This window comes from Crocuta crocuta, unplaced genomic scaffold, assembly GCF_008692635.1.
Source record: "Crocuta crocuta isolate KB4526 unplaced genomic scaffold, BGI_CrCroc_1.0 scaffold184, whole genome shotgun sequence".
In the NCBI taxonomy this organism is placed as follows: Eukaryota; Metazoa; Chordata; class Mammalia; order Carnivora; family Hyaenidae; genus Crocuta; species Crocuta crocuta.
Window position 1 is genome coordinate 364,949 of NW_027530006.1, and position 20,897 is coordinate 385,845.

Below are 20,897 nucleotides of genomic sequence, written 5' to 3' on the forward strand. Positions count from 1 at the left end.
CTGCTGGCCTCCACACAGGGGAGGAGAGGCCGGAGTAGGAGGCAGGACCATCCGTGTTGCATCCCCCACAGAACTGATGGGTACATTGTCTGTGAGGAATACAAAGACGTGCTCCTGGCTGCCTGGGAAAATGAGCAGGCACTCATCGAAAAGAAGGAGAAGGAGGTGAGTGGCCGGGCCTGGGTGGGGGCCTGAGGTGTTGGAATGGCAGGGGACACAAGCCCCCAGTGGGGCAGGGCCCTCTTGCACCATGGAGAGGAGAGTACATGCGCTTGAAAGCTCTTTCCAGCACCCCAAGGAGCCTGCCCCAGATAAACAGAGTCCTGTGTGCACCTCACAGTCCACCATCCTTGCCCACAGTCTGCCTGACTCCTGGCTCCGGGGACCCCTGCACCTGCCCCTGCGGGAAGGAATGGCCCGTGGTCCAATTCTGTGTAGCCCCCTCCTTGAGGGTGTTAGGGTTGCTAATAGTTCATGAGATGCTTCTGTTGTGCTGCCTTTTATGTGTCTCATTTTATAAATCACGCCAATTTTGTTTTTAACGTTTAAGAAAGGAATGCCTACGGGGAGGGGCAGAGGACCCAAAGCCGGCTCTGCATTAGCAGTACAGAGCCTGATGCAGAGCTTGAACTGAGGAACCGTGAGATCATGACCCGAGCTGAAGTTGGATGCTTAACTGACTGAGCTACCCAGGCACCCCAGTCCCATTGATTTTAAATGTTTTTCTTTTAATCTTTATTTTTGAGAGAGAGCGCGTGCGTGCGGGTGAGTAAGGGAGGGGCAGAGAGAGAGGGAGACACAGAATCCAAAGCAGGCTCCAGGCTCCGAGCTGTCAGCACAGAGTCCGACATGGGGCTCGAACTCACGGTCTGCGAGATCATGACCTGAGGCGAGTCAGCCGCTGAACCGCCTGAGCCCCTGGCACCCCATCACCCTGATTTAAACAGCTTAGGCATATGCTCGGGAAACACTTTAGCTTAAAATTTTATTTTGGATCTTTATACGTTCACAGGGTCCATCTTGACATTTCTCCTGAAAATGGCGGAACTCAACATTTTGTGCTCTTGTTTCGTCTTGCCTGCAGAAAAGGGAGAAGCGGGCCCTGGGGAACTGGAAGCTCCTGGCCAGAGGATTGCTCATCAGGGAGAGGCTGAAGCTTCGCTACGGCAACAAGGTCAGTGTGGCTTCTTTGGGAGGAGATGAGCCCGAGTGGGAGAGGGCGACTGCGAACCACGGGCCCAGATTCTGCCCAGAGGTGGCTTCTGTCTTGACACCATGGTTCTGTGTGTCTCAGGCCCCAGGTCCTTATCTCGTTGGGAGAGGTGTCCCTGAAATGAGCCTCGGCTGGCTCGTCCAGCCCCCCAGTACTACCCTGCCACCACTTGCCTGTTTTCTGCACGAGCCAGTGCCTGCTCTGGGTCTGATCTCGTGCTAAAGCCATCCAGGGAGGGACAAGCATCCTGCATTTGACATGTCACCCTTACACTGCAGTGCACCCTGTGCCTTTGACCATCCTCCGGGCCCAGGGCTGCTCGTGTAATTCACATTCCGGGCTGGGCCAGCCTCTGGGCACAGGTGTGAAGCTGACATGACACAGCCCTCAAGGAGCTTCTGTAGGGGGTGGAGAGGCCCCTCCACAGGGTTATGCGGTGTGGCCAGTACTGGGTCAGACACAGAATGTGCTCTGGGAATAGCTGTGGCCACACCTATTTTCTTCCCCGTCTCCAATTTGCTGCCAATTTGCCTTTAAAAAATATTTTGTCATGCTTCTCCCTCAAATCCCTTTGGTGACCTTTCACCAGGCTTTATGTTGACACCATCCACCTGTGTGCTGTCACCTTCTGCCTCCCAGCCCTCCCTGCCCAGCTCCCCAGCCCACCCATTCCCACGGAGGTGCCTCCTTGGAGCGCTTGGCACTGAGAGTGGTCCTCTGGAGTTAGAGACATTAATGCACCTTTTCCCAAGCGAGGTGGCACTAAGAGGTCTAGGTGCGGTCGTCCACTCCGCCAGGGCAGCTTTCTGTATAGACATCTTTGTGACCCCAGCAACATGCCCAGAGCATGTTCTCCAGGACTCGTGTGGAGGAGTCCCAGTCTGAGGAGGGCTCTTCCCCAGCCCCAGTGGGGCCTTGTATTCCCAGAACCACTGGCTCTGGGTAGGCTGCTACGGGGGCTCTCCTGCCCCAACGGTGCTCCCTGCCTTCTGAGCTGACCCGGGGCCTGCCCCATCCTTCCCCCTGCAGAGTGAGGCTGTAGCTGCCCAAGTAGACGCGGGAGGCGGACTCTCTTCTGACGAGGAGGAGGGGACCAGCTCTCAGGCACAGGTGTCCAGGATCCTGGCTGCCTCCTGGCCCCAAAACCGAGAGGCCGAGGAGGAACAGAAGCTGCAGAGCCCCAAGAAGACCAAGAGGGAGCGGAGGGCGGCAGCCTCCCACCTGTTTCCATTTGAGAGGCTGTGACGCATCCTGGGCCACCCGCCTGCCCCGGGGGCGTCTCCTGTGAAGGAACAGAAGCAGCGCTGCAGCTGAGGGCCAGGGACAGACGGTCAAGTTCAGGTGTCTGGTCTGGCCCCGGTCCTGGTCAGAGTCCCCAGGGGCACGCCTCCCACGCTTTCTGCGCCCCGGCCCTGCGCTTGGAGCTCCGGAGCACCTCCCGGGAGACTCCGCCACACAGACGTCGCTTCACGCATCTCTGGAAATGTGAGTCACTCTTGTACAGCCACCTCTGGGCAGTTGAGGAACGTACCGGTCCTTCCAGGTGGATTTCTGTCAGACCCCCGTGCTGCGCTTTTGCGTCTCTTGCAGACCTGGGACCCCTTCTCTGCAGGCCACTGACCTTCCCTCCGTCAGGTTTACTACCACTGCCTACAGCCACCCTCTGTGACATGGGAGAGAGCAGGGGGAGGTGTGCTCAGCTCAGATGGTGGGTTGTCGGATCTCCTTTGCAAAGTGACATTTCAGGGTGGCAGTCGTCTGGAACACAGAGCTGAAATCAGGAAAGAAAAGGAAAAACACTGAGAGTTAAATGTTAGTATGATGTGGATCGGTGTTAAACTGCGTTTTATTCATTCTGGGGTAAATTTATAAAAGCTCTATGCGTTGTAGATACTCAGGAGAAACACCTTTTGTATCATGTTGAGGAAGAAAATAAAGCATTTATGTAAAATGCAGACTTGGCTCTGCATTTTCTTGCAGATTTCACGTCAGCTGCGACCATGTGTGAGGCAGAGGGTCTGGCCATGTGCTGACGCTGCAGGTCAGTTCTCGCTCTCCGGGGCACTGGGCACTCCTCATACAAACTGCCCCTCTTCCTACAGGAGACAGGTTACTGACCCCTTGACAGGAGGAGCCACTAAAACTTGGAGGCAGTTCTGTCCACGGGAAACAAACAAAACACTTGGGGTGTGACTCATGCAGCAAGAGCCTGGCTGGAGGGCTGGTGCTGACAAACAGAGCAGGGTTGCCATGGCCACAGCGGGGCCTCCCGCTCCTGCGCGCCCTCCGAGAGGTAAGCACAGGGGTGAGTGGGAGCTGAACTACAGTGTCTGCAGAGTCAGCTCCAGGGAGATGGGAAGGAACTGAAGCGTCAGATCACACATGAGAAGAGTAGGTTTGGGGAAGTAACTCACCTGCGTCACATCTTGTGACAGAAAGCACACACGCTGCCAGCTCGGGCATGACCGTCAGCAGTCAGTCCATGGGCTCAGAGCAGGAGGCAGGGGGCAGGGAGGCACCTGGGTGGCCCCGTAGACTCAACATCCTCTTGATTTCGGCTCAAGTCATGACCTCATGGTCACAAGATTGAGCCCCGCATCAGGCTCTGCACGGAGTGTGGAGCCTGCTGGGGTTCTCCCTCCCCATTCTTTCTTTCTGCCCATCCCGTGCACGCACTCTCAAAGTAAACAAACATGGAAGGAAAAAAACAGGCACAGGGGGAAAACTAATGTGCCCCATGGCAGGGCTTCATCTCCTGCGGCCCTTGCTGCAGGAAGGGAGAAGGGCACTGTGGCCATGTCACAGATGAGGGACCGGAGACTCTGGTCATGGACTTGGCCGGCGTCACACGGCCAGAACCCTGGTCTGTGCCAGCCTAGCGTCTGGGGCCCTTCGGCACCGTGTTATACCGTGCCTCCGTCCCGCGCTTCTGCTGCATTCCGAAGCTGGGTGAGTCATTTACTTCGAGTCGATCCAAAACAAAGTATGCGTTAAAAATAACAAGTTGCCCTTTTAAAAAACTGAAATCCATTTTAACCATGAGAAGCTACTTAGAATGGCGTTCTACAAACTCCTACAGTTCTTTAGTTCTGCAGCTCAACTGCTGAAGACAGAAATTTCAAAAAGAGAGTAACAACAAGGTCTTATAAAAGCTATTTTGAAATTTATTTTGAATTTTTATCAAAAATACAAATAGGATACAAATTTCATGATTTCCCAAAGACTCCAAATATTTCTTAACGTGACTTTGCTGTTTAAGAACACTATTGAAATTTGCAGTGATTTAAAATGGTTGTGCTGTCTTCCAAAAGCATCCTTCAAGAGGAGAGAGACTCGACACGCGCTCATGTAATAAGCAGTGGTGAACACGGTTTCGATTCTTAAATCTAGTTCAGGCCTCTTTGGGGCCGGCTGTCTTCTGAATCTGAAGTCACACCACAGACCTCCCAGGCCACGGAGAGATGAAGTCTGATCACTTACTCAACTACCAACTCATCTGCCAGAGCGACCGCTCCCAGCAGGGCAGACAGTTTCCAAGGAATAAAAAGATAAACGATACACAAAGGCTCTTTTAAGACATCAAGGTGACAACATACGTGTTTCAGAGGGTGAGAGGAGCTGGCAAACGGGAGCGGAGCGGAGTGCGGGGAGGTCTCACTCCGTGAAGGTGGGGACATGGGAGAACAGGAGCCACCCAGAGGCAGCGCCCAGGGCGGCCGCAAACGGAAAAGCCTCGTGGGCCCCGCACAAGCCTCAGCTCGGATTTCTGGTTTGGGGTGAAGGGGGCACAAGGGAGCCCGCTTAAGATAGGAAAGCTTCCAGCCTTCTTGAATGGCTGACTAAAAGCTCAAAATCCTCTTCAAGTGAATCGGTAGTTTCTGACGCCAGAGGATAAATGGCAGTGCCTTTCTCCACCTCCCACAAACTTCCCTCTCCTCCCAGAGCGGGATCCCTTCACCAACGCTGGCTCCAAAAGCACCCTCAACCCCCCAGTGACCAGAGTACCGACGGAGCTACTTTCTAAGCAGCAAGGCACGCCCCTGGTGACACCTCTCCGTGCCCTGCGTTAACTTCAGCTGGCAGATGAGAAGGTGTTTTTCTCAAACAGTCTGAAGTGTTCAGCATTCAAGCAGTTCTGTGTTTTTACATCTTATTGGAAACAACTCCAGCCTCTCAGGGAAGGAAAACACACATGAAGTGTAGCAAAGAAACATACCAAGTGAGACCTCTGGAAATCCTATACACTAAGAAATTTCAGCCAAACCATCAAATACACGTAAATAGAGCCCAACAAATGTCCCAGTTGTCTTCACTGTGACTGGCTTTTGGGGCCCCGTGCGCGGTCTGTCCAGCAGTGCTGCCCAGGGGATCACAGGCAGGGGCGGCTGGGCAGAGCCCTGGCACTTATCTCCAAGGACGAGGGGGGGAGTGTTGCGGCAGCAGCTCTGTGCAGGGTGTCCCCACCTCCCCGTCTGCAGACACGAGCAAAGCAAAACGGGAAGGGGCCGCACACAGTCCCAAGAAGGGAAGGAAGCAAGCACAACGGACGCCTGTCGCCCTGCCAGTCAGGAGCTGCCTTCCCTGCTCACCAGATCCTGGAGCTGCCCAGTGGCAAGAAGAAAAGCGGGGACGACACAAGCTGGTGGCACCAAACCTGATGTCCATGCGCTCCGCTGAGTCTGGACCCTTGAGGAGCAGGTGCAGAATCCAAAACCAACATGGACTCATGTGGGGGCAAGCGGCGGGTCACGAGGGGCGGAGTGAGCTGGGTCCTGAGGGTCACGTGGGCGTTGGGCGGGTGCCAGGGTCTGTGTCACTCCAGCTTTTTGGCTGGCACCCGCGTCCGAGCAAGGACGATGGGCACCAGGGCCAGGCAGCCGATGCCGAGGGCCCACAGGGGCCGGTAGAAGAGCCAGCCAGCAGCCACGGTCAGCAAGGTGAGCGAGGTGGCTGCGCAGAAGGCGAAGGCCTTCAGGCCAATGGCAACCAGGTCTCGGAAGACGGGGAACCAGTCCACTGTGAGGAGGAGAGAGGTGGTGAGATGCCGAGGCCATGGTGCAGTCGGTCTGAGACCAACAGAAGACGTGCCCATGATGGTGCCAAATTACCTTTGCTTCGCACCACAAAGAACCTTCTGCGGGTGCCGATTTGGGCTTCTCAGCCATTCAAGTCATTACCAGTTACCTCTGTGCACACAGCTCTGTGCCACAGGACGGAAATTAGCTTAAGTCGGGCGGCTCCCACCTTAAGGATGTCACAGGCCACTGGTCTGGTGGGGTACAGTCTAGGATCCAGCGAATCCAGCCTTTGATTCCAGAGAATCCAAGGGCCCTCTGAGACAGATTCCCACCTCTGGCGATGGGGGATCTGAGGCTCTGAGAGGGGAAACGGCCTGCCCGAGGTCACACTGGGGCTCAGTGCAAAGGATCGTCAGATGGAGGACTCTGATCTCCTAAATGGCGCAAGATGTGCCTGGCGGCTGTGAGCACAACTCAGCTGTCTAGAGGTGACAGCTTGGAGGGAGATGTGTCCTTTTACCTCCTGGGCCGGGATGTACTGCGGCCAGACCTCTCCCCCACTGGAAAGGGTACATGGGGCCCGGCGAGGGCTGGTCCCGGACACACTGGGGTAAAGGCATGGAGGCAAGTCCCCTGGGAAGCCCCATCCCCCTAGATCGGCAGCGCAGAGCGGGTGCTTCCTCAGTCACCCGGGGCCTCAGTCCTGCTGGGCCCAGCGCTCTGCCTTGCACTCTAGCTTGCTGGCTGCCCCAAATCTAGCCCAGCTCATGGCGGGCAGGGGGAAGCGTAACAATTCTGGGGTGTTTCCTATTTGCCAAACATCTCACAAAAATGCATATTAGGTGTGAGGTGATGTGTGAGATGACGGACGCTGAGACAGGAAGGGGCAAGGCCCAGTACCCAGCTCTCTGACGTAACAGATCTGAGGCCTGGCCCACTGCAGTCTGGCCACTCTCCCCGCCGGGGCTGCTTGCTTATGGGGTGAAGGTGAAGGAAAGAGTGGATCAGCTGGGGACATGTCACAGGAGCCACAGGGAACCCTCCCACACACTCCCTCCGGGAGCTGGCACCCCGGCCCACCCCCACCCCCGAAAGCACCTGTCCATCTGTCTTCCTCCGCTCATTCCTCCCAAGCTGCACAGTGGGACCCAGACATGGGCCGGATGCCTGGACTCTGCCCCAGAGAGTGGCACAGTGGGCCACAGAGGCTGATGGACAGTGCAAGAAGTGCAGGGGAAGCACACAGGCTTGAGGGTGTGCAAGATCCCCCATCTGTCCCCGCATACCTACCCAGAGTGTAGAGGATCCGGGTCATGAGGTTGAGGCCCATAAACATGGCCATCCAGCCGGCGGCCCGTAGGCCCCATGTCTTCAGGGAGTTGCTCTTTTGTTCTCTCTGAAACACCTCCTGCAGGGCAAGGGGGGGGAGGGGCGTCACATCTCAGGTCTCTGAAGGGCCAGCAGCCTCCCCAGCTAGCAGGGTGGGCGCCAGGGTCCATGCTGACCCAGGAGCTGTTGGCCATTTTTCTGAGACCAGGGGAGGTGAGGGCACATCTCCTACTCAGGCCTAAGTGCGTGCCTGTTGCGCTCAGCGTGGGGTGGAGCAGGAGACCTCTGGAAGGTGGAGAGTCCAGAATGAGCCCCAACCTCCATCCGACGGCGGTTCCTTTCCAGGGTCATTTACCTCCCCCCCCCCCACCGTGTGTCCTGTGTCATGCTACACCTTGGCCGCTCTTCTTGGGGTTCTGGGCACCCCACTCTGTTGCCCCCCTGCTTCACCGTCTCCGTGGCCACCACACCCTCTGACTGCCCTCTGCATGGGGGAGTCCCAAGGTGCACCCTCTGCACCAGTCCCACCACCTTCCCGGCACCTCCATTCCAGAACCACCACCCTGCCCGCCCCCCACCCGCCGTCTCTAGGCACAGCCCTGCCCGCCTACTGTTCCCGTGACATCCCACACCAATGCTGCTGCCTACCCCCGCCCCCAAACCCCCCAACCTATTCCTGTCGTCTCCATCTCAGCACGTGCTACCACTGCCCACCACCTGCACAAGCCCAGAGTGTCACCTGGGCTCGCTGCTCCCAGCAAGTGCCGCCTCCCATCCGGCCCGTCAGCAAGTCCTGTCAAGGCTGTGCCCATGTTTCCCCAAATCTCTCCCCACAGTCACCTGCACCAGGACCCCTGCAGTGGCCTCCTCCCCTCTAGCCTCCCCACTGCCACCACCTTCTCCCCACAGCTGCTGCCTGTCCAGGGACCAGGTCAAGTGTCCTTCTGTCCCAGGGCCTTTGCACATGTGCTTGCTCCACCTGGAGCAGGTTTGCACACAGTCCTGCCCAGCCAGCTCCTATGCATTCTTCCAGTGCCAGCCTCACTGGCATTTCGTTAGAGAGCGCCCCCGTCTACGACAATCACAATGAGGGCAGCGAACATTTACTGCTTGCCCCTTACCAGCTGCCGTCCTCAGGCCTTTACAAGTACGGCTTTACTTAATCCTCAAAAAACTTCACAAGGTAGACACACTTATCTCCATTTTACAGATTAGGAAACCAAGGCTCTGAATAAATCAGTGAATGATCTTAACAATACCAAATAAAATAAAGATCATAGTTATTATCATCCAAGAGGATCGACAACAGGCTCAGGGTCCTGTAGTGGACCCTGAGGTGGAAGGCAGAGCAGGGCCTGAGCTGGGCCAGCTCGTGGCCATGCTTGTCCACACTGGGCCCTCCTGCCCCCACGGCCAGAATCTGGGCACCCTGACTCGCAGGGTCTGGTTTTCTCCTCAGGGCTGGGCCACCTCATTGGCTCAGGGCCTTCTCTCCCTGCTTGGCAGAGACCCCAGGCCCTGGGGTGCTCAGCACTGCCTGAGCCTTCCTTCCTGGGAGTCATCAGGCCACGAGCCCCATCCTCCCAACTCCCCTCTGGGGGCAACAGCTCTGAGACCTGGGCCCCCACCTGCAGGAGACTGAAGTGTGGGACGGCGCTGGAGCCACAGGAGACAGAGAAGCCTGGGCAGGGCCTCCTAACTCTGGAGACTCCCTGAGAGCTGCCACAGAAAGGGTGACTCATGCCCGCCCACTGCCCACTGGGAGGTGGCAGCCTCGCTCCGAGGCTGGCAACTGGCTCCGGGGCCGCAGCCAGCCCACACCCTGGTCCTGGGTGGAGTGAGGACAAGGTGAGGCCCCTCACCACCTGGGGCTGGGGGCCAGATAATGGAAATGGGCCACAGAGGTGCCTGGACCCCCACCCACCTTTCCTTCTCAAAGCCCCACAGGATTTCCCACCAGGGACACACTGTGTTCGTCAACAATGTAAAAACAGTTTTTCTGTTAAAGAGAAGGGTTTCCACCTGGAAGAGAGAGGATGACCTTTAAGGCATGCAGTCGAACTAATGAGAGATTAGGGACTTAGGTGAGGCATGACCCTCCCCATTTTACAGATGGGGACTCCGCAACTCTAATCCCCTCACTAATACTCTTAAGCCACACCCCTCAGGAGCCTTCGCCCATTCGGCAGCAGCCCTGCCTTCCCAGTTCACCCTCCTCTCTGGGCAGCAGCTATATGCCAATCTAGGTGCTCCCACTCTTGGCCTCAACTCCTCTGGTCTGACCCTGGATTCTTCTAGCTCTGACCCCTCTCTTCACTTATGGTTCCACCAAACTCAGAGAGGCTTCCCCTGACCACTGTCAGTCCATCTCCTATCATCCTGTCCATTTTTCAGAGCGCCTGCCTCCCCTGTATGGCTCTCAGCACCCGCTGTCCTCACTTGCTTCTTCTTCTGATGTGAGGAGAGGTCTGCTAGGCCTCTGTTCCATCCTCAGTGTTGCACACAGTCCGCTGCACATACGGGGAGATTCCTCCTCCTTTCAATTTTCTTGCCTCATTAAACTAGCTACGGCGTCTGGTGTGGGAGCTTATTAAATAACCACGGGAGGGGAGAGGGGTGGAGGGAGATGCCTGCCCCTCCATCACACAGGCAGGCAGCAGCAACTCACCTCTGCCGAGAAGTCCCCGTGGTGCAGGAGAAGCAAGGTGTCCCCAGACTTGGTGGAGTAGGGGAGCAGCTGGTCACCCCGTTGCCGGGCGATCACAGTGACCTGATCGGAGAACTCAGTGTTAGAGCTAAGGGGACTGGCACCCCTCCGCACTGGAGGGAGACTGGGGGAGACTGTGAGAAGACCCGTGCCAGCCTGGGGCCCCTCTCTCCACCGATCGGCCCCCAGAGCTCAGCCGAGCTGCCTCACTTCAAGCTCCAGGGAGACCCTGACAGAAAGAAGCATGTGACAGGGTCAGGAACTGGGGACTGAGTATTTACAGAGCAGAAACTGGGGGCTGGGGGAGGACGAGCTGCATGCGATTGGAAGAACTTGTGTGAGCGTGATTAGGAGGTCCCCCTACAATGGCAGTTCTTATCCCGGGGCCACCGATGTCCCCGGATGGCTGTGGAGCACACAGAGCTCTGACACTGCTCCAAGGCCCCCTGCCCGTGCGCTGGGCTGAGCACGTGCACGCACTTCCTAGAGGAAGGGTCCAAAGTGTTCATGGCATCATACGTGATGCCTGCGCGCTGGAAGGTCAGGAGTCTGGGTCTGCCCTGGGGAAGCCGATTACCACGTGAGCCGGGCCCAGGTCGGGGTCATCGCTGCTCAGCCCCGCGTAGGAAAAGGATACACGCAGGTCTCCAACCTGGGGGTGGAAGAGAAGTGGGCAGAGTGAGGCCAGGAGCAGCCAGCCTGGGCCCATGTCCCCAGCACCCAAAGCCCAAGCTCTTTTCCTGCCTCCACACCTCGGCCCAGGTACTCCCATCTCAAGGCTCTTCCCTCCGATCTCAGTGGGCCAAGCAGATTCAACTGAACCGAATCAGAGTCCCAAGCAGGAATGTGGCTCCTGGGTGTTGTCCAGGGGTGGACACTCTGAGGGCCCCGATGTCTGCTGTGTGAACAGCCCAAGCCCCTGTGTACCTCTGGATACTTAGGGTTTTCGCTGTGGTAGAAATAGTCCCCCCGGCGAATGATGTCCACATGCGGGTCCTCCAGCTTGGAGAGGCTCAGCGGCTTGAAGTTGTCAACTTGGTCAATGAGGCCTGAGGAGCGCACAGCGGTTACAACAGCAGTGTGCAAACACCCCTGATCTGCACACTCCTCACCTGACCGCCTCCCGGGAGCACCCTCTCCAACCCTGCCTTCTGCACCAAAGGCCGCTTTTAGTCTCTATCTCCTCCAGGAAGGCCTCCCTGTGCCCCTTCTGGGCCAGCAGGAGTGGCAGCAGCTCTAGAAACAGCCCACCCCTCACACCCATCCTGCCTCAGGTCCCGCCCCCCACACCCTGCCCACTCCCTGCATGCACTGCACTAGAGGCGCAAGCTGCTACCTGAGCAATAGGGCAGATGGTACACAAGTCAGGGCCCAGGGCACAGCCTCTCTCCCTCACCCGGGTGCAATATGGGGCCCGAGTGCCTTCTCTCCCACCCTACTGGGGCAGGCCCAGGGATAGCACCCCAGGATTTACTGGGGCTGGTGGTGCCACCCTGTCCCTGGAAAGCCTCTCTTTGGTGTCACCCAGGGGGCCTGCAATGAACCACCCCCTTGCTCACACAGGGCAGGGTGCCGGCTGGGGCTCAGAGATGGCGGCCTCGGGGGCAGCCTTTTCTCTACAGCTGGCTCTGCGGCTGCATGGGGAAGGGCTCTCAGCTGTCTGGTGACAGCAGTGCCTGGAACTCATTCTCTGGGAGGGACCATGGTTCAGAGGAACCTGGCTCAGGTGGGGCCGCCCCCACAAGTCACCACTTCCTGGGCATCTATCTGCCTTCCCTCTGTCCCCAGCCCGAAGTGTGCTGCTGGGAAAGTGCGGGCTGAGCCCACAGCCAGCTCCAGGGAGGTGGCTGAGTACAAGCATAGGCCTCCAGGTGCCACCGGCTCACCTGAAGGGGCCTGAAACTTACCCGCTGAGAGGAAGAACCTGCCAATCTGGACAAAGGGGGCTGTTGCTGTGAATGACTCCACTGCCATCGCACTGTGAAGAGAAGGAGCTGAAGAGAAGGGGTGGGGCGCTGGCCGGAGGCTGTCCCATCTGTGGGCTGTGTGGGGCCAGGTTCCCACCCATGGGCTTCTGCAAGTCCAGACTAGCCCAGGCACTGCGCACGTCTCATCTTTACCCCCGATCTACCCCCGGATGCTGCTGTCCCCCTCGGCTGCTGGAGCGCCCTCGTCCTGCCTCCTGTCCCCCAGCGCTTCATACCTCCTGCCCAGACCCCCACCAACTTGTCTCACCACGGCTACCAGTTGTCAAATGGGCCCTCTGTGGTTCTTTACATCCTCCCTGACCTTTCCCCACCTGCCTGGCCCCAGGCGGCTCCCAAGCCCCACTGTGCATTCAAGACCCGTCCCAACACGGGCCTGCTCAGGGCTCCAGCCAGGCCCCAGCACCAAGGCCATCTCCCCATCCCCCGTTTCTCGGCCTTCTGCCAAAATCCTACAAAGGCCCAGATCAAATGCCGCTGCCTCCTGAAAGCCCTTCCTGATTGTCTTCCCACACCCACAGGTGTTAACAAAATGCCTTCTTGGTGCAAGTCCCTTTCAGCACTCATTCCGTGCCTTACATTCACAATTTGTTTGAGGGGAGCCCGTGGGGGGTCAGAAGTCAGGTTTTGTCTCCGTGTTCCTGGTGCCCAGTACAGGAATTGGCCTCTCAACCATGGCCCAGACTTGCACCAACTCATGCGCCAGGAGCAACTCAATCCCATCACTCAGTGGAGGAAGCTGAGGCTGGGGACCTGCCAGTGGCCAGCAAGGCTATGCTCAGGCCTGGGGACCCAGCTCTCACCTGGGGTTTTTGTGGCCAATCTCTCGGTCAAAGTTTCTGCTGTTGACAATTTCGGACCTCCATTCGGTGTCTGTCACAGGGAGAGGGAACTCAGGAACCATGGTAAGAGTGGCCACATGTCTGAGGCCCACTGGCTCTGTGTCCTTTTATGCAAGCCCATGGCCACTCCAGGGCCGAGGGACAGCTCCTGGAGCCTCAGTGGACACATGACAGAGCTGGACTCTGAGGGCTGACGCCAAGGGATACCGACACCTGGCCCCATGCCTTCCCCACTGCCATCAGCCTCTGCTAAGGGCAGAGACCACATGTGTGCAGGACGGTGGGGGCCCGGTACTCACTGTAGGAGTACCTTGTCTCTGTCTTCACCTGCCCATCCTCGGTGTACTCCCTGTGGGGAAAGCAGAGGCACCCCGGAGTTAGCCTGTCACCCCTGAGCAGTCCCATCTCTACATATCTCCAACTGGATGCAACTTGGGGCCATGAGGTCAGAATCTCCCAATGCAGCCGCCCTTGTCCATACCGGCCAACAGACAGGGCTTGCTCCCTGCCTGACAGCCGGCTCCGGCCCTCAAAGGCCCACCCTGGAGAAGACAGCTTTCTCATCCTGGGCTGAAATGTGCCCCCACTTGGCTCACACCAAGGGCTGGAGGCCTGCTGTCTGAACTCAGACACCTGGCTGCAGCCTCTGCTCCAGGCCAGTCCCACAGAGGCCCCCTCGCAGCTGCCCCGGCCCCCCAGCCTCCTCTCACCCTCACAGTCCATGCCGCTCGGCTCCAAGTGATTGAAGTCTGCCTAATGACAGCTGCCCTCAGACTTCAGTTAGAAAGGAGAGGACAGAACTGGGGGCCACCTCTGCCCCGTCACGGGAGAGGGCATGGAGCCCATGCGTGGGAAAGCACTGTTTGCCGCCCGGGTCCCGTTGTGCCTTAGGCCCGGGCACCCCGTATAACATCCTAGACGGGACAGAGCTGACCACCCTTCCACTTGCATTAGATTTCTGCCACCTCCAAACAAAAGAGTACTGGCTAATAACGTGGATGTAATTCAACATTTCTGATAGGAAGATTTAAAAAAAGTTTTTTTTAATGTTTGTTTATTTTTGAGAGCAAGAGAGACATAGCGTGAGCAGGGGAGGGGCAAAGAGAGAGGGAGACAGAATCTGAAGCAGGCTCCAGGCTCTGAGCTGCCGGCACAGAGCCCGCTGCAGGGCTCAAACCCACAAACTGCGAGGTCATGACCTGAGCCCAAGTTGGACGTTTAACAGACTGAGCCACCCAGGCGCCCCTCTGATAGGAAGGTACAATACTTTAGACTTCAGAAGTGTCAAAATAAAAAGCCACCTGTGCCTGGTCCTGACATCTGTCCCGCCCTCCTCCGAGGTTCTCCTTGCTGCCAGCTCACCTGGACTCTTCCGTTTCCACCCACTGGTACATCTCCACCTGCCGCCGCAGCTTCACAGCCGGAAGGTGGACCCCGTAGTTTGGATCTGACAAGAGCTTCAAAAAGAATCAAACAGATCAAATACACACACACACCAATAAAATACAGGACAAGACTCCCATCCGCCCAGGATGCCAGAGGAAGCTGGACTGGATGAAAGCCAGGTAGAGGGGACAGGGCCAGGACGGTGGTGCCACAGCCGCTCCAGGTGGGGAACGGGGTGAAGCTGCTGGGACACCCAACGTCGGGGGCTGGAGCCTCGCAGCTCTGGCTTGGGCTGCACGACCCAGTGCCACGGCGCCAACAACCTTGTGTTTAGGGCTCGAATGAGAGAGGCAGGTCCAATAACCAGAGCACCTCTCAGCCCGGCACTAGATGCATGAGCTGCTCACAGTCACTAAAGCGCCTGCCGCGTGCTTCACTGTGCCAAGGGGTGTCTAATCCCACCACCTCTTCCAAGCTGGCCCCCAGTGTGTTACAGTTATCCTCTGCAGATGAAGATGCCGAGACCCGGGACTGGCAGGCCCGCGCAGCTGCGGAGGGGGCAGCCGGGAACCACGCCCGGGTGTCCCCCTGCAAAGCACCAGTGCTGAAAGTCCACAGCCAGACAATGACCAGCGACGTGCCCCGGCCCCCAGAGGGTCAGAAAGCCTCGCCTGACCTACCTTGGATGTGCGCAGGGCCCCAACGATGTGCACCAGCCTTCCCTCGTTCTCGGGAGCCACACTGTGGATGCTGTCAGGGGACACCACGAGCGAGAGCCCCTCGGCCAGGGATGTGGCCGTCTTCAGCGCACGGCCCTGGGAGCAAAAGTGAGTGGGGATCTCACCTCAGGCGTGGTTCAACACGTGCCTACCACAGTATATCGTGTCAGGAAGGGGTCGTGGGAAGCACGGAGCTTATCTCCCTATGTTACAGCCAGAAAACCGAGGCCTAGCAAGGGGCACAGTTGGAACCAGAAGCCCAGACTCCTGTTTTCCCAGACTTCCCAGGAAGTCCTCTTCCTGTCCCCTCTCCCCCGTCCCCTGGCCCAGTCTCCTCACTGCCCTGTGCTTCTGTCTGCTATGTGCCCTTTTCCCCATCTTTCTCTGCCTTCTCCCTCGCTGTCACCTCCCAGTCCGCGTGGTTTAGATGGCCTGTCTGTAGTGCTGTCTGAGTCATGTGACCATGCCTAGCCAATCAGAACATGGGTTCATTGTCCATGGGGATTTGTTCAGAGAGAGGACTGAGATGAGCCAGGACCCTGAGCCCTCTCCCTGCAATGTTTGCTAAGTTGGTTTTGGAAGGGATAGGGCTGCTAAGCTGGTTGGATGTTACCCTGGAGTTGCTGGCCACCTTCACCACCACAAAGGAAAAGCCTGCCAAAGAAAACTCCATAAAGAGAAAAACAGGCAAGCATGGAAAAATGGAGATTCCTAGTGAGCCAACATGAACACTTGGATCCAACCATGCCTGAAGCTGATGCTACCCCAGGATTTCAGGCCTGTGAACCTCTGGACCTTCATTTGTCTTCCTACTTATGATAGTAGGTCATAAGTGTCTTCGTTTGTCTTCCTACATATGACAGATGGGTCACAAGAGAGAGCATTCTGACTAATTTAGCACTACCTCCCCCAACCTCTTCCGCCAACCCCACCTGTGGTAAAATCTAGGCCCTTGTTACCACACCCAGCCTCTGGACTTTGCTCTCCCATACTGCATAGGGGGACCCCAAACATTTTACCTCATTGACGAAAATTAAGTAGAAGGAGAGCAGGAAGGTCATAAGCCCCACAAACATCCCACCAGAGGTCTCGCTGAGCCGCTCCAAGAAGCCTGGCTGGGGGCTGGTCGTAGTTTTGACATGTTCTCTCCTGTTGCTCGTACTGGAATACTGAGGGGGAAAATATTTTTAAAAGTCAAAATGAAGATTAGTTTTTTAAAAAACAAGTTGAATTTTGCTATTTGTTCATATTCAGTTTTCAGTGAAATGATATACAGTAAAAATGTACAGGGTACGAAATGTATAGTTTGATGGGCACATCCCATTTGACCAACACCCAGATCAAGGTAAGAATGTTTCCATCATCTCAGAGAGTTACTTTGTGCCTCTTTCCTGCCAATACTCCTCCCTCCCCCAAGTCCCTAGTGGTAACAAGTATTTGAATTTGTATCATCACAGATTAGTCTTGCCTCTTAGAGAGCCTGATAGAAAGGGGACCATCCTACAGCACAAATTGCTTATCTGTCAGTATACTGACTCAACATAATGCTTTTGAGGTTCAGCAGCACTGTGGTATGTATCAGCACCTCATTCTTTTAATATGGAATTTATGCAGTATTAAATTCCCAAATACACCACGTTTGTCAACTCAGTCACCCGTGGATGGATATGGTGGTTGTTTCCAGTTTCCAGCTGTTATGAACAACGCCTCTGTGGATATGCACACAGAAGTCTTTATGCAGATACGGTGCTTTCCTCATCCTTGGGGAGTGGGTAACAAATCCCCACACAGGGGTGAAATTGCTGATCACAGAGAAGGTATATATGCTTTTAAGAAACTGCCAGACTGTTTTTACAAAGAGGTTATCAGAGATATATTATTTTCAATTCAAGAAACGGTGGCTCAGCTTCCCAAGGGCCACACTGGGCCTTGTAGCGGCGAGGGAAGGGGAAGACATGCTGCAGGGTGGTCGAGTTGCGGGCACAAACAGTACTAGGCCATGCTGAGTGTCTGGTGAGGAGCAGATCAGGTACAAAAGGAGTGACCCCTTCCAGCTGGGGGATCATGGCAGGCTCCCCAGAAGAGGGGCATTTGATTGGGATCAGAGAGGTGGACCCTGGGGAAAGGGCATCCCCAGCAGGGGGAACCATGTGAGTGATGGTGGGGAAGCAGGAAGCAGTCCTGGGCACACAGCTGTCTATCTGCTCTGGCTGGGTCTGGGGAGGCACGGGCTGGGGGGGAGATGAGGGCAGCCGGACACATCCAGGAGGCTTCATGATAGGCTTCAAACTCCAGAGTCAGTGTGTCCAGTTTTGTGCAGCCAAGAAGAGCAGCAGGGTTTGAAGTGTCCACTGCCGACTGCCATCGTCAAGGGCAGAACACCGGAACCAGAAGAACTGGGTTTGAATCTGGGCCCTGCCTTGTACCAGTGATGTGACCTTGTGTGAGCAATTAACCCCTTGCTCTCCATTCCCTCATATGTAAAATGGGGATAATAATCCAATCCATAGGGCTGCCGAGACCAAAGGACTACATTATCAGGCAGCTCAATGACTAGGGCACAGGAAGGAACGTACAGGTGCCAGCTTTCTCCGTAACTGACACCAAGGATGGGTGCCACAGCTGGGGTCAGTGACTTTGTGACCAAAGTCACAAAGATGTAAAGTGGTTCTGAGGTGAGTGATCAGAGTGAGCCAGGCCCCTGGCACAGGGGGCCAGAAGAGAGACTCCGGTCAGTTTTTGCTGGAACAAGGCTGATGCTACATTCTTTGATTGTCCCCAAATGCCCCCAGCCCCTGCCTGCGAGACACCAGATGTCCATTACATCCAGAGATGGTCTTAACTTTCCCCAGCACTGGGAAACATCAGTGGAGCGGTTCAATGCAGGCAGGCGGTGGCCATCGTCCGTCATAATGATGACAACAGCCAGCATGCCAGTCTATTACAGGCCAGGCACCGGCAAGCTATTGCTATCCCATTTCACAGATGAGAAAATCGAGGCTCAGCAGTTAGGTCATCAGCCCAGATTACTCAGCCTCTATGAGGGAGAATTTGGTTTCATATCTGGACAGGCCAGAGGCCACTATCCTACCACTTTGTTCCACGCTGCATTCTGGCTTCTTGGGCTGTAAGAAGAGTTGAACACTGGGGGACCACTGTGGAGAAGGTCAGGGAAGGGAGGCAATCCCACTATTAGCAGCATGGCCCCAAACCTGGAAGCCAGAAGGCATGACTTCCTCCTGGGCCTCTCCTCAGCATACATATAGGAGCCAGCATCAAGGAGGGGAGCTCGTAGAAGGCCTTGAAGGGAAGAAACAAAGGCACAGGAGGGCACATCTCAACCCACAGGAGGCGTAGGCTGGGTAGTGACATGACACACTCAGCCCATATTCCAAACCAAAATGCCAGTAAACACGGAGGGCCTGTAGTAGAGGACGATGGTGACTTCCTCCAGCCACACCTCGCTACCCACTTGGCCCTTTCCCTAGCCGCGGGGCACCCTCTGGTGCCTCTCTTCCTCCCCTTCAAGGCCACCTTTGAGCCCCTTATGTTGATGCTGGCTCCTTGATATGTGTTGAATACATACGTGTATCCTCAGTGAGCACTCAAGGCTCAGAAGCAAAGAGATGGAACAGTGGTTGACACAGAGGCCCTGAGAATTACCTGTTGCCTTAGTCACTCTACCTCTCTGATCCTGTTTACTCACTTATAAAAGGAGATGGTTAACAGTACCTCTGTCACAGGGCAGTTTTGTTGATGAAGAAATTGTGTCACCTCCCTGCTCCACCCCACCATCTTCAGATCTTTCTCCGCACTGGGCCTGGTGGCTCCTAAATGTGCACCCAGCTACTGGATGACTCAACAAAGGTTTGGCAGCAGATCATACCCAAACTCAGCCACATTCCTTGGACAAGGTCAGGTGCCAGTATACCCAAGATAGGCTCTGCCCACCAGGGCCATGCGTGCCAGATTGTGAAGACGGATTTTTGTCATGTATTAGGCACCCTGTAGGTACCAGGTGCTGTGCTAACTAACCACAGACTGACTCCCCTGAATGTCACAGTAACAGATCCCATGAAGACACACAGACCCAGAGCGGTGAAGGCCACACCGCTTCTGTTTGGAAGAAACTGGATCTGTGCTCCCAGGTCTGCTGGACTCCAAAGCCTGCGGTCTGTGGACCGCGTTTTCTCCTGAAGTGTCTGGCTGGCCAAGCTGGCTGTCAGACCCTGAGCAAGTGCCTTCCCCTGCTGGGGAAAAGCTCCATCTGTAAACATAGTGCTGCTGCTGCTGCTGGTATGGGGGTGGACAGAAATCTACCTCTGGTCTCCTGACTGCCATCTCCCTGGCAGACCCTGGGCCTCAGACTAGCCCTGAGGCGTCTCTAGGTGCAGCATTCATGGTTTCTACACCTCCCGACAACTCCGGCTGAGGCAGAGGGCACAAGCTCTGTGGGTGATACAACCCTAACCCTGCGTCTTCAGGGACGTGGGGCGCAGAGAGGCCCCAGGGGCCTGGGAAGAGGGTGTAACAGGCCAGGGGGGAGTGGCGAGGACATTCCAGCAGAGCAGGAGGGAGGGAGTGCCTGGGCTGGCGGGGAACCAGGGCTGGCTCCAGAAGCACTTTCACAGAGGAGGGGACTGGTGAGTCACCGGGCTTCTCCCACACCCAGCACTCCGGTTGGAGGCGATGGTCGGTTTGTTGAATCAATGTTGAGCTTCAATCGAAAGGTTTCCGAGACAGGCTGGCTGCAGGCAGAAAGGGCCAGCAGCCTTTTTGCAAGGAACCACCTTCAGCCAGGACATTTCTGACCAAACACACCCTAGAAGGACAAGGGGCCCGGCAGAGGGGAAGTGCTCCTTCCCAACAGCCATCTTACCTCCTCTGCTCTCAGTCTCGCCCGCACCCCTTCGCAGCCTCGGTTTACGCACTTCCCCTAGGGCGCGGAGCTCAATGCCCGCCCGCGCAGCCCAGTCCCTCCGTTGATGGGCAGCTTCACCTGAGCCGTATCGTCTTCCCCACCCTTCCCGCGGACCGGCTCCCTCGGGCGTCCCGTCCAGCTCTCAAAACCCGTAGGGAAAGACAAGCCCGAGGGCCCAGGTGGGCGCCGGGAATGGAAGGAGGGGCTGAGGGAAGGCGCCGCGCACCAGGAGACCCAAAGCCGGGAGCAACGGCTCCCGAGTCTCTCTCCCCGCACACGCACAGCCCGACGTCGAGGTCCGGACAGACAGAGATGAGCAGACCGGGTTAGCTGCCCGACGGCGGGGGCAAGAGCATGCGAAGGCTGGGGCAAGAGACGGACGGGCCGCACGGCCGAGGGTCAGGCAGGCAAGATGGACCTGGGCGGCCCCTTCGCGGAGGACGCCCGGGGAGATGGGAAAGTCTGGGTGGGGTCTGGCAAACCCGAGACACTCACGTTCGCGGCCATGGTGAGACCCGCCTCGCCACTCACGCTCGCTCTGCTCAGCTGCGGACGGGGCTGACGGCCCGAGTGCAGGACGCAGCGGCCTACAGCCTTACCCCACAGCTGCGAAAATCCGCGTGGACGCCAGAAATCTGGAAGCGCAGTTACCGCCCCGTGAGCCACAGCTTTTCTGCTCATGCGCGCCGCAAGCCTTCCTGGTAAATGTAGTCTGGGATTAGGTGCTTTAGCCACTAAATTGCAACACGCCCCGTACCTCATTGATGCGCCTGCGCA

General features: G+C 56.7%; 2 protein-coding genes across 3 annotated transcripts in view; one reads left to right on the forward strand and one right to left on the reverse strand.

Moving 5' to 3' along the window:
• The window catches only part of XPC (XPC complex subunit, DNA damage recognition and repair factor), a 31,059-nt gene extending 27,861 nt beyond the window's left edge, over positions 1–3,198 (forward strand). The window contains exons 14-16 of one of the 2 annotated variants that reach the window (XM_077763730.1): positions 72–165; positions 1,085–1,174; positions 2,243–3,198. In XM_077763730.1, the coding sequence (XP_077619856.1) occupies positions 72–165; positions 1,085–1,174; positions 2,243–2,458 (400 nt within the window). In that variant the 3' untranslated portion in view covers positions 2,459–3,198. The remainder of the gene's footprint in view (positions 1–71; positions 166–1,084; positions 1,175–2,242) is intronic. The other variant, XM_077763731.1, reaches the window with a different exon arrangement.
• Positions 3,199–4,354: 1,156 nt separating this feature from the next.
• On the reverse strand, positions 4,355–20,785 carry TMEM43 (transmembrane protein 43). Its single transcript, XM_077763732.1, has 12 exons — positions 20,616–20,785; positions 16,219–16,368; positions 15,161–15,295; positions 14,457–14,551; positions 13,394–13,443; positions 13,056–13,125; positions 12,175–12,245; positions 11,195–11,316; positions 10,845–10,919; positions 10,229–10,330; positions 7,522–7,639; positions 4,355–6,229 (listed from the first exon to the last, which is right to left on the reverse strand). Exons 1-12 carry the CDS (start codon positions 20,625–20,627, stop codon positions 6,027–6,029), a joined length of 1,203 nt encoding a protein of 400 aa, XP_077619858.1. The 5' UTR covers positions 20,628–20,785; the 3' UTR covers positions 4,355–6,026.
• Between the last annotated feature and the right edge of the window lie 112 nt (positions 20,786–20,897).